This window comes from Bison bison, unplaced genomic scaffold, assembly GCF_000754665.1.
Source record: "Bison bison bison isolate TAMUID 2011002044 unplaced genomic scaffold, Bison_UMD1.0 scf7180017864452, whole genome shotgun sequence".
NCBI classification, from domain to species: Eukaryota; Metazoa; Chordata; class Mammalia; order Artiodactyla; family Bovidae; genus Bison; species Bison bison.
In genome coordinates this window covers 4,413,244-4,426,723 of record NW_011495014.1, presented here as the reverse complement: position 1 = coordinate 4,426,723, position 13,480 = coordinate 4,413,244, and the positions used below count along the sequence as shown (strand labels likewise).

Sequence of the window (13,480 nt, the reverse complement as noted above, 5' to 3'; positions counted from 1 at the left end):
CAAAGATCATCTTGACCTTTTCAAACTAGGAGAAATAAGTGAGACTGATTTTACATACATTGATCTCCAGATGATCAATGCCCAAATCAGATTGATTATATTCTTTGCAGCCAAAGATCAAGAAGCTCTAAACAGTCAGCAAAAACAAGACCAGGAGCAGACTGTGGCTCAGATCATCAGCTCCTTATTGCAAAATTCAGGCTCAAACTGAATAAAGTAGGGAAAACCACTAGGCCACTCAGGTATGACCTAAATCAAATCTCTTATAAGTGGAGATGACGAACAGATTCAAGGAACTCGATCTGGTAGACAAAGTGCCTGAAGAATTATGGATGGAGGTCCCTAACATTGTATAGAAGGTGATGACCAAAACCATCCCCAAGAAAAAGAAATGCAAGGAGGCAAAATGGTTGTCTAAGGAGGCCTTACAAATAGCTGAGAAAAGAAGAGAAATAAAAAGCAAAGGAGAAAGAAAAAGAGATACCCAGCTGAATGCAGAGTTCTAGAGAATAGCAAGAAGAGATAAGAATGCCTTCATAAGCAAACAATGCAAAGGAATAGAGGAAAACAATAGAATGGGAAGGACTAGAGATCTCTTTAAGAAAACTGGGGATACCAAGGAAAAATTTCATACAAACTTGGGCACAATAAAGGACAGAAACAGCAAAGATCTAGTGGAAGCAGAAGAGATTAAGAAGAGTAGCAAGAATACTCAAAAGAACTGTGCAAAAAAGGTTTTAATGACCCAGATAACCACAACAGTGTGGTCACTCACCTAGAGTCAGAATCCTGGAGTGTGAAGTCAAGTGGGCCTTAGGGAGCATGACTACAAACAAAGCTAGTAGAGGTGATGGAATTCCAGTTGAACTCTTAATCCTAAAAGATGCTGCTGCTAAAGTGCTGCATGCAATATGTCAGCAAATTTGGAAAATGCATCAGTGGCCACAGGACTGGAAAAGGTCAGTTTTCATTCTAATCCCAAAGAATGTTCAAATTACTGCACAACTGCATTCACTTCACATGCTAGCAAGAGTACGCTCAAAATCCTTCAAGCTAGGCTTCAGCAGTACATGAACTGAGGACTTCCAGATGTACCAGCTGGATTTAGGAACCAGAGATCAAATTGCCAACATCTGCTGGATCATAGAAAAAGCAAGGGAATTCCAAAAAACATCTGCTTCATTGACTGCACTAAAGCCATTTTGATAGTGCAGATCACAACAAACTGGAAAATTCTTAAAGAGACAGGAATATCAGACCACCTTACCTGTCGCCTGAGAAACCTGAACAAAGGACAAGAAGCAACAGTTAGAACTGGACATGAAACAACAGACTGGTTCAAAGCTGGGAGAGGAGTATATAAAGGCTGTATATGGTCACGCTGCTTATTTAACTTACATGCAGAATACATCATGTGAAATACTGGGCTGGATGAGGCACAAGCTGGAATCAATACTGCCTGGAGAAATACCAATAGTCTCAGATATGCAGATGATACCACTTTAATGGCAGAAAGTGAAGAGGAACTAAAGAGCCTCTTGATGAAGGTGACAGAGGAGAGTGAAAAAGCTGGCTTAAATCTCAACACTAAAAAAATGAAGATCATAGCATCCTGTCTCATCATTTCATGGCAAATAAATGGGGAAAAACTGGAAACAGTGACAGATTTTATTTTCTTGGGCTCCAAAATCACTGCAGTGACTGCAGTCATGAAATTAACAGAAGCTTGCTGCTTGGAAGAAAAGCTATGGCAAACCTAGACAGCATATTAAAAAGCAGAGACATCACTTTGCTGACAAAGGTCTGTATAGTCAAACCTATGGTTTTTCCAACAGTCATGTATGGATGTGAGAGTTGGACCATAAAGAAGGCTGAATGCTGAAGAATTGATGCTTTAGAACTGTAGTGCTGGAGAGGACTCTTGAGAGTCCCGTGGACAGCAAGGAGATCAAACCAGTCAATCCTAAAGGAAATCAACCCTGAATATTCATTGGAAGGACTGATGTTGAAGCTCAATACTTTGGCCACCTGATACAAACAGCTGACTCCTTGGAAAAGGCCCTGATGCTGGGAAAGATTGAGGGCAAAAGGAGAAAGGGGTGACAGATGAGATGGTTGGATGGCATTATTGACTCAACAGACATGAGTTTGAGTAAATTCAGCAGATAGTGAAGGACAGGGAAGCCTGGTATGCTGCAATTCATGGGGTCTCAAAGAGCTGGACATGATTTAGCAACTAAACACCAACCAGGCAGTGAGGAGTCAATAAGCAACCATGAGTTCAAACTTCAAGTGGAACGATATTGAGACTGGAATACAAAGCTGATGTATTCGTTTCCTAGACTGCCGGAACAAATGACCATGACTGGGCAGCTTCAACCAACAAAAATTTATTCTGCTGCAGTTCTGGAAGCTAGCAGTCTGAGATCAAGGTGTCAGCAGGACCATATCCCTCGGAAGTCTGGGGAAGAGTCCTTCCTTGCCTCCTCTAGGCTCCTGGTATTCTCTGGCTTGTGGCAGTGCCACTGCAATCTCCATCTGTCATCACATGACCTCTCCTCTGTGTCTTTGTGCCTGAGTCTTCCCTGGTGGCTCAGTGGTGAAGAATCTGCCTGCCAATGCTGGAGATGTGGGTTCCGTTCTAGGTTGGAACAATCCCCTGGAGAAGGAAACAGAATCCCACTCCAGTATTCTTGCCTGGAAAATTCTATGGACAGAGGTATCTGGTAGGCTACAGTCCAGGGGGCCGCAAAGAGTTGGACATGACTGAAAAACTAAACAACATTCCCCTCTTGCTGTTGTAACACCAGTCACTGGATTGGGCCCAACTTAAGTCCAGGACTTTCTCATCTCTAGATCTTCAGCTTGGACTTCTTTTGAGGGGGACATTATTCCAAACACTACAGCTGAAAACTCAACAAAGAATAGATGTTTTCTCTGAAAGAGTAGACACAGACTAAGATCATGAAGAACTTGTGGCAAAAAAAAAAAAGGAGAGAGCTGAGCTATAAGAAGAGAATTAGGGCCATGGAAGAGAGAAAAAATAAGACCAAAGGGAGATCTATCTCATTGAATATGGCGAAGAAGTTAAGGAAATATGTGGTAAGATGCCTTGGAAGGCATGAACTCATGAACATGCATGTGTGCATGTCCACACACTCATACACATACTCACACAGAGAACCACAGCTTCACTGTTAAGAAATTTTTGTAATGAATAAATATTTTAAAATGATTTTTCAGCTTCTCTAGGGAAAAATAAATAATTCCAGATCCTGCCAAACAATACATCAAAGAACTAACCAGATGTCCAGATCAAAGGAAAAAATAATTAGAAAATTATATAAAAATGTCTAAATTTCCAAAGGCAACAAACTTTAAAAAAAAAATAGCCTTGAACATGGGGGCATCAACTGGTCACAGAACAGAGAGTGAGAATCAAAAGAAAGGGTTTTTGGTGAGGTCACTGGTAGTACAGCCTAGAATTTTAAGAAGCTGACTTTTAGAAAGACAATGTAGACCTCTTCAGGCTCCAAACACAAAGGAGGTTCACTGTAATAGATTGGATGAAGTCATCTGGAAAGGTTTGTGAGCAGGGGCTAAGATGTATTTCTGTAGAAAGGAAAAGACAGACTTTGGTAACCACTCAAGAGTGTAATAATTTATACTCTTACAGTACAGTTTTATGGTAATTAAAAATATAAAATGATCCTGAAAGTGCTACCTTTTAAATGACTTGCTGTGAAGAAGTACAAACTAGTTATGGTCACAAAATGAAGTCTTTGACCCTGACGTGGGGTCCCTGCTTCTCTCACTCAGCTTCAATCTCAGTTTCTTGCGCATGCTCAGACTCACCAACAGTCCTTACATTCCTTGCATCTTTCAACAAGGCTCCTCTTGCCTGACTAATACACCCCCACACATTTTTAAAGACTGAACCCAACCACCAAGCATTTGCCCTGGAAAACTCTGTAGTAAATGATTCTATAATTTGAAAAAATATAACTATCCTCCTGATGTGTAAGATGAGATTTTATACCACAGCCATTTGATGAGAGAGCCTTATAGAAATAATAAAACAGCTTAATAAATGACTTTCCAAGTAACTACTGAGTTTCAGCATTTTTTTAAGTTCATTTCTATCTAATCCAGTTGCTACTTTCTAAAGACACATATGACAGTTTATAAATTACAATTTAAAAGTATAGTTAAAATATCTCTAAGATTAAGCAAATACAAAAAGTTTATTAGTTGAGAAGGGTTAATTTCTTGAGCATTGAATTTACTAACTTTCTAAGGTGGAAACAAAATCCTTCAACTAGACACAAGAAAACTGAGTTTCTCAAACACCTCAAAATAAATTTGCTCTCAAAGTTACTTAAAACAATTGTCAACTCCAAGCAACAAAACATATGGTCTTATGTTCAATCACAGTTACTTAAAACTTCAAATATAACTCACCTGAATAAAGCAAAGAATGTACAGACATTACAGACATGAAAAGTTGTTTGCAAGTGGATTTCTACAAAATAGCATGTTCCAGGAAAATTTGGGATTAAACAGAAGTAATAGTGAGAATGTTTGGGAAAAAGGTACACCTAGAACAGTGCCTTGAACATCTAAGTATATGATAGTAACTGTAGTATTTTATATATAAAGACTTTTTATAATAGAGTATATATGTATCAGGCAGACCCCCCTGAGAATCTGAGAGTCAGGTCAAGACCTGACTATATGTAGTTAGAAATCCATGAAAGTAACATAGATTGTGTTGCTGTTAACAAAAAGAAAAAAAGCTGTGTTCACAAATAAATATTTCCTTTCCTAATACATGCATCAAACAAGAACTTCCAGCTGGGCCTTAATGAACCAGGACTTTAAGGTTTACAGATGATGTATTTGCTTGTATATAAAAGCTACTTAAAATAGGCATATTTTATTCTTTACTGCATTTCAGAACTGTGCATAGGGACTCTCTTCATGGTACCAATGCTGTTAGCAACTAGTTATTCATCTAATTACATATGAGTAAATGTTACTATTAGCAGCCTATGTGGAAAAGGACAAGTTAGTAAAGAGGAAAAATGGATGGTCCCCTTCCCCATCTTAAAAATACAAACCAAACAAATGTACATACCTCCTCTGTTTCATCCACACTCGGGGATTTCACCATACAAGAAGCTGGCCTCTCCTGGATGTGCGCGAGGTCCTGGGGGGAACTCTGAGACCCTGGCATTGGAGGCAGTGGAGCACGCCTCTTCTTGGGGGCATCCGACGGCAGGGTGTTTGAAATATACTGTTTGGAAATGGTATTGCTCTTTGTAAAAGTTGGCCGGTGCTTGCTTACTAGAGGAGTCGCGGGGGCGCTGACAGTCTAATACAGAATGAAAAGGCAAAATCTACAGGTAATTCCATGGTAAAAAGCACACGCAGTTAAAAACAGATTAGAAGAGTCTTATAAAATACTACATAAGAAAATACGTACTTGCTCCCGCTTTTTCTTACTGCGTTGAAATAAGCTGAAAAACCCTTTACTTTCTTTATCCTTCATAAGGTCTAGGTTTTGTGATATTTGGCAGGACTCTAAAACAGAAAAAAAGCACCTTACTTTTGTTCACAGAGTTATATGTTCACCTCTGAGGTTTCTCTCGATTACTTTTCCTTGATAACTATTTAATGATAAAAGCTACTAGCTATGATCTACTATAAACCAGGCACTCTGCTAGGCACCTCATATTTTAATTGACTCTCAAAGCAGCAAGCACATTTAGTATTATTGTTCCTGTTCCACAGTAGGGAAAACTGAAGCTTAAAGAAACTAAGATACATACTTGGGGCAAAGGTCAGGAAATGACAGAGCTAGGACATAAACCCATTTTGTAGTGACTCAGAGTGTGTTTTACACACAACTATCAACATTTTAGAAATAAAAAGGACACTTTTTACTTTTAAAAGGATGTTGTAAAAAGGATGTTGTTATCATACAGTTTGTATCTTTGTTGATTTTGAATTATACTTTTTTGTCTCAGCTAAACTATCATACTAAGTATTTAATTCTCCAAAGCATGATTCATTATAATTACTTCAGTTCAGTTGCTCAGTCGTGTCTGACTTTTTGCAACCCCATGAATCGCAGCACGCCAGGCCTCCCTGTCCATCAAATTACTTAGCACTCTGTTAAATGTTTTAAAATTTTTATTTCTGTAATCCAGGGGTTCTCAACTGAGGGTGGTTTTACACATACAAACACACACACACATTCACCCGAAGACATTTAACAATGTCTAGGGACAATTTTTCTTCCCTGGAGAATCCCAGGGACGGAGGAGCCTAGTGGACTGTCGTCTCTGGGGTCGCACAGAGTCGGACACGACTGAAGCAACTTAGCAGCAGTAACAGTAGGAACAATTTTGGTTGTCATGACTGAGTTAGGGTGAAGAGAATGTGCTGTTGGGATCTACTGGATACAGGCTAGTGATGCTGCTAAATAATACTCTAAAGCACAAGACAACAATAATACTCTAAAGCGAACAGCAAAGAATTATCCAGCCCCAAATGTCAATAGTGCCGAAATTAAACCATATTTTAATCAGAATGGCAAATGTCAAATCTTGATGTTGCATAGGTAACATTTCATTTTCTAAACAGTATTTTCTAATATCAACTGAAAGGGCTTACAAACAACAAATCCAGTACCCCCAAGTCACCCTGGCCCAGATTGTTTCTAAATCCCATTTCCCACTAAAAGGAACCATCTCAGGAACCAATCTGACACAGTTTCTCCGGGCCACAGTCAGGACAATTTGGACATCGTAAGAATAACTCAATAAAGTGAAACATAGCACACATGTTTAATTCCATAAATTCATAACAATACTAAAAAGTAACTGATTCTCATTGGCCATTATTTTTAAAATTAAGGGAATCACATTTTATCCTGCGTTTTCTGAATGAATTCTATTGAGAGAGAATAGCTGACATAGGAAAACTGGCTATTTTTAGAAATATCTCAACTACTAACAGGAATATTTGTTACAGATTATAATGTTTTATAACTCTTAATTAACTAAGACATGTGCAGTGATGTTCACAGCAGCACTGCCAACAATACATAAGACATGGAAATAACCTACATGTCCATCGACAGATGAGTAGATAGAGAAGACGTGGTATACACACACAGTGGAATACTACTCATCCCCCCAAAACAATGAAACAATGCCATTGGCAGGAACATGGATGGACCTAGAGATTTTCATACTAAGACAGAAAGAGAAATACAAATACCATATGCTATCATTTATACATGGAATCTAAACTATGACATAAACGAATCTATCTATGAAACGGACCAAGAGACACAGAGGACAGACGTGCGGTTGCCAAGGAGAAGGCAGGGGTGGGGAAGGAATGGAGTGGCAGCTGGGGGACAAGCTATCATATGTAGATAGGATGGCTAAGCGACAAGGTTCTACTGGATAGCACAGAGAACTATGTTCACCGTCTTGTGATAAACCATAGTGGAAAAGAATGTTAAAAAGAATTATATATATGTATAACTGAATCACTTTGCTGTAGAGTGATATATCAACTATACTTCAATTTAAAAAGATACTGGCAATGATTATTGATGGCTAACATCAATAAAGGTAACTTGTTATTACATGTCTGTTAATGGAAATACACGATACAACCCATGAAATATTCTTATCAAAAATACCTCCCCCAAATCTGATCAAGTCTGTAGATTTAACAATCAATTTACAGGAAATAGAGGATAAAGGAACATGTTAAGTGGCACCACAGGATGCAATCAGCCAAATTCTGAATGTGGAAAACACCATAAGACAAATGACCTGGTTTCTTCAACAAATAAGTTGCAGATTTTAAAAAGAGAGACAGCAGTGGGCATTTATACATTTTAAAAACCTCTCTCATGTGAAACACATATGAGTTTTATGGCAAATCACAATATAATCTCTGTGACATTGGAGACAAAGTACTATATGTTGAAATGTGCGGGATATATCCATAGCAGAATTTAGAGCTCAATGATAGTCTTAAATACATAGTCTTTTCTAGTCTTCTTATTTAAAGAAAAAGTTTCAAAAATTAAATAATTTATAAAAAAAAAAAAATAAAAAAAAAAAAAAAACAAAAAACAAAAAAAAAATTTATGACAAAGTAGGAGTTATTCCAGGAAAGCAAAGATAGTTAACACCAATAAATATATTAATGCAATATGCCTCAATAAGACATAAAGGAGAACTATATTTCACAAATTAAAACTTCATAAATCTGATGCTTCAAATATTAAATAAGCACTATGTATTCTGTACAATGAGTTTACTGACAATGCTAGCAACTAACAATAATAGGATTGTGGACAGCATTTTATGGTCACAAATTTTTTCACATGCCTAATTCATTCTTTAGAACAATCCTGGGAGGTAGGTGTCACAAGCTACCTGAGCTATTCTGAGCCCTTGTTATAAATTGGGGACTGTAAAAAATTGAAAGGCCTGGGTGACGATGACTAGAGAGTTTGAATAACTTGCACCAAAACAAATAGACATTAAACACTAGAATTGAATCCAGTACCCATTTAAAGATGATGTGCAATACCTCTGACTTCTTTTTTTAAGAAATGCTACTATTTCATTTTAAGATAGACTCCTCCACTAGTTGAATGTAGATATACAATTAAATTTCATTGGAACAGTGAATAGCAAGTTCACATGGTGGTGCAGCACAATAACTATAACCAGAGTACTCACGTAGTTATTTTTGGCAAAGTAATTTCCAGGCATCCTCAACAGTGGTTAATTCCTAAGTCTTCACTTAAAGCTCAATTTCAAAAAAAAAAAAAGCTCAATTTCAGGGATCACTACAAGTCAGTGTTAAACAGCAGGACAAACAAGGACTTGAGCTTATTTAGAAAAGCAACTTAAATACTGTAGTTTCCTGTTTCTCAAAGAGAGGCTGTAAATAATTGCACACAAAGTTCTAAGCCTTCTGATCTTATCAGACAAAATAAGGAGGCAGGAGCATTTACAACATTTGGATTGAGCTTGTAGATTCTGACACTGTAAAAGGAGCTTTTTACATTTTCCTGTTACAATCTCTTAAGATTATATTCACAACATTTAATACTCTGCATAAACCACATACTTTTTTGGCTGGAGGGGATATTAGAAATCAGCGCATTCAACAGCTTCAAAACGAGGCCAATAAGATTATGGAATGTGCTTTGGGTTATGTATGTAGAGAGTGGCAAAGTTAGGAGTGAAAGCCATGTACAACTAACAGAATGCTGTTGCTGGAAAGAATCAAGAGAACATTTTTTTCTCTTGATTATCATAAAAGTGGGAGGTGAGATCCAGACAAATAAAGTCATTTGCCTGATCAGCTTGCCAGATGAGCTTAGTAGCTAAGGCAATATCAGGATTAACATGCCTATCTTCTGATTATTAGCCAGTATACACTTTACACGGAGAAGGCAATGGCACCCCACTCCAGTACTCTTGCCTGGAAAATCCTATGGATGGAGGAGCCTGGTAGGCTGCAGTTCATGGGGTCACTAAGGGTCGGACACGACTGAGTGACTTCACTTTCACTTTTCACTTTCATGCATTGGAGAAGGAAATGGCAACCCACTCCCGTGTTCTTGCCTGGAGAATCCCAGGGACGGGGGAGCCTGGTGGGCTGCCGTCTATGGGGTCGCACAGAGTCGGACACGACTGAAATGACTTAGCAGCATACACTTTATAATCATAAGAATTTTCAACTCCTTTGATTAGTCTAGTCTTCATGATAGCCACTAGAAATAAATAAGTACACTATTACTTATGTGGGCTTAATTCTTGGAATCGAGAGGTTCATTGTGTTATGAAAAAATTCTAAATGGTAAAGAAAGAAGATTTCAGTAATTTAATAACACTTAATGTATATAGTTTATTAAGTTTTTTTAGTAGGGGGTAATTATTACAATAATCAATTATCTGAACCTATTTTTTAATGGGGAAAAGATTTCCAGACTTTATTATTATTGGATAATTTTTAATAAAGTTTTCTGCTATGAAAGTAATATATTTCCATTATAAAATTCTATAATATAAAGAAAAGAAGGATGAAAAATGTCACTCATAGTCCTACCACCCAAAGGTATCCACACTTAAAATTTTTATATATTCATTTTCAGAAATTTCATGTAAAATTTTTTTAAAATATACTAAACATTAAAGAGCTTTAAAAGCTGATTTTAGCATAAGCACTTTCCATATTATTACAAAATATTCACAAGCAATTTAAATTTGCAAACATTTCCTATAATGAATATACCCTTAATAGTCTGAATAACTATTTCAAAAGAAATAATTTGGGACCCTTCTTGAAACCACCAAGCTTTCAGTGTATGTACCCAATAAAGGCCCTAGTAAAATCACTTTTTCTTGTCTGAGAGTGAAGGATATGTTTTTCTCATTCTTAATGTGACGTTAATTTTCAAATAGTTATTGAAATGTAATTATTGTATTAAATTCAGGAATCAAGGTGGGAGCTTATAAACTACTTTTCAGAAATAAAACCCAAAGATTTTCTAAATTAAAATCTCTTACAAAATGTATATATTAATAGTCTTAAGAAGATAAGTAATATTATCAGCTTGGTTAATTAGTGTTAGTCACTCAGTCATGTCCAACTCTTTGCAATCCCGTGGACTATAGTCCGCTAGGCTACTCTGTCCATGGAATTCTCCAGGCAAGAGTACTGGCATGGAAAGCCATTCCCTTATACTGGCATGGATAGCCATTCCCTTCTCCAGGAGATCTTCCCAATCCAGGGATCGAACCCAGATCTCCAGATTCTTTACCATCTAAGCCACCAGAAAAGTTCCATGAGCAGTTTTTATAATTTACCCAATAGAAATAGAGATTTCATATTATAATCTTTCTACAGATTCATATCTTACCTTGTAAAGATGACTTGTTGAAGGCAGTAACAGAAGTGGCTACAGAAGGAGGGAGTAAAAGAGGGTAACTTGACTGTAAAGATAATGTCTGTTCAAGTATAAAACATCACTGAGTTGAAACATTTGTCTATGAGTTATTTAAAGCCACAATCTCAAGTTGAAGTTCTCTACACAGAGACGATGTAAGTAATCATTCTTCACAAAGCTTTTATTACTCCTAATAAAACAGATTTGTGTTGAATAAAGAAACTTGCATTTATCTATTAGATATCATAGAAACCAACATTATCTAAAATCTCCAAGTTTTAATACATTATATCTATAGATTTATACTCCAAGTTATCCTATTTTGAAGACTTTTGTTAACTAGACTGACTCATTTTATAAGCTAATTGATTTTGGGTGCTGAACTTAGAAAAATATTTGTCAATATATTCCTAAATTTGAAAGAAAATTAAGACTCAGACAAAACCAGGGTGAGTCTCCCACAGTACAGTTGGATTTTTTTACCATCTGAGCCACCAGGGAAGCCCATGAATAAGGGAGTAGGGTGGCCTATCCCTTCTCCAGGGGATCTTCCTGACCCAGGAATCAAACCAGGGTCTCCTGCATTGCAGGCGGATTCTTTACCAGCTGAGCTACCAGGGATGCCCTAAATATTCAAAGGTAGATGGAAAAGTGTAAAATGTAAATGACAGCTAAGAAAGACAAATTTTTATTCCAATTTTAATAACTGAACTCAAGTTAAATTTTATTACATTTAGTTTTCTCTTTTTATTTCCAATGACATGTACTGACTTTACTACAGGATTCTTTATGAATTTGAGAATACTTATACATAAACACAAAACATGCATACATATGCACATTCTGTCAAATGAACAACATGAAAAGTCTTACTTACCTTTGCTGACATCGATGGCATATAATTCCCTCAGTCCCAGTTCATTAAGAGATTTTGTCAAGTCAAGGGGCTCCTGAGACTGATAGTCCTTCAATAACTGTGTGTGTAATGGATCAAACTCACATTTGCTGCATATAATGGCGATAAGTTCTTGAAGAGGTGCATGTGGGCTAACTCTTACTATTGTCTTCTGCGTTTTCTTAAAATTGATCACTACTCTCACAGTTTTCTGAAACACAGATTAAAGCCAGAGTTACACCATAATTTACTGGGGTTTTTTTTTTTTCCAAGATAATAAGAACCTTCATTTTATTGTGTAAGAATCCTTCTTCTATAGCCAAGTTCAATAATATAGGTAACATTAAGAATTAAAGTGAATAACATGATGATATACAAGTACTGTGACCTTATTTTTAACTTATGGTGTTTCTGGTGGAAGTAAGTGGCCTGAGTTTCCATCCTGAGATCTGGAGAAGATTGGAGGCATTTTCTAGAATAGTCTTTGTAGCACTGCTGTTGCTGCTAAGTCACTTCAGTCGTGTCCGACTCTGTGTGACCCCATAGACGGCAGACCACCAGGGTGCCCGTCCCTAGGATTCTCCAGGCAAGAACACTGGATTTGTAGCACTAAAATGTCATAAATTTCTGTCTCATACTTCAGACTTTAACCTAAGCCCCAGTTCTATTCCTGTATCTCTAGCACCCTCACATTGCATAATATGAAATTACCATAGTTTACTGACCATCTTTCTCCAGTGATGTCTACAACAATGAGATAATCTATGGAAAATTATGTGTTGGAACAAATACAACATACAGTATTTTCTATTTTGTGGTAAAATTTTCATTTTGATTAATGTTACTTCCTAAATCCAAACCAGATGCTTTGAAAAAGGTTGCTTATTAAGTAATCTAGATTAAATTCATAACTCTTATAAAGTATTAAGTCGGAGAAGGCAATGGCACCCCACTCCAGTACTTTTGCCTGGAAAATTCCATGGATGGAGGAGGCTGGTGGGTTGCAGTCCATGGGGTTGCTAGAGTCAGACATGACTGAGCGACTTCCTTTTCACTTTTCACTTTCACGCACTGGAGAAGGAAATGGCAACCCACTCCAATGTTCTTGCCTGGAGAATCCCAGGGACGGGTGAGCCTGGTGGGCTGCCGTCTATGGGGTCACATAGAGTCGGACACGACTGAAGCAACTTAGCAGCAGCAGCAGCAGCACACGCTAGTAAAGTAATGCTCAAAATTCTCCAAGCCAGGCTTCAGCAATATGTGAACCGTGAACTTCCTGATGTTCAAGCTGGTTTTAGAAAAGGCAGAGGAACCAGAGATCAAATGGCCAACATCCGCTGGATCATGGAAAAAGCAAGAGAGTTCCAGAAAAACATCTATTTCTGCTTTACTGACTATGCCAAAGCCTTTGACTGTGTGGATCACAATAAACTGTGGAAAATTCTGAAAGAGATGGGAATACCAGACCACCTGACCTGCCTCTTGAGAAATTTGAATGCAGGTCAGGAAGCAACAGTTAGAACTGGACATGGAACAACAGACTGGTTCCAAATAGGAAATGGAGTTCGTCAAGGCTGTATATTGTGACC

At 37.4% G+C, this 13,480-nt stretch overlaps 1 protein-coding gene across 2 annotated transcripts in view; it reads right to left on the bottom strand.

Annotated features, from left to right (window-relative positions):
- COBLL1 (cordon-bleu WH2 repeat protein-like 1) overlaps positions 1–13,480 on the bottom strand; it is a 166,433-nt gene that overhangs the window by 40,391 nt on the left and 112,562 nt on the right. Inside the window, exons 4-7 of one of the 2 annotated variants that reach the window (XM_010858954.1) lie at positions 11,874–12,102; positions 10,970–11,008; positions 5,486–5,583; positions 5,138–5,374 (exon numbers count right to left, since the gene is read on the bottom strand). In XM_010858954.1, coding sequence (XP_010857256.1) covers positions 5,138–5,374; positions 5,486–5,583; positions 10,970–11,008; positions 11,874–12,102 — 603 coding nt within the window. The remainder of the gene's footprint in view (positions 1–5,137; positions 5,375–5,485; positions 5,584–10,969; positions 11,009–11,873; positions 12,103–13,480) is intronic. The other variant, XM_010858955.1, reaches the window with a different exon arrangement.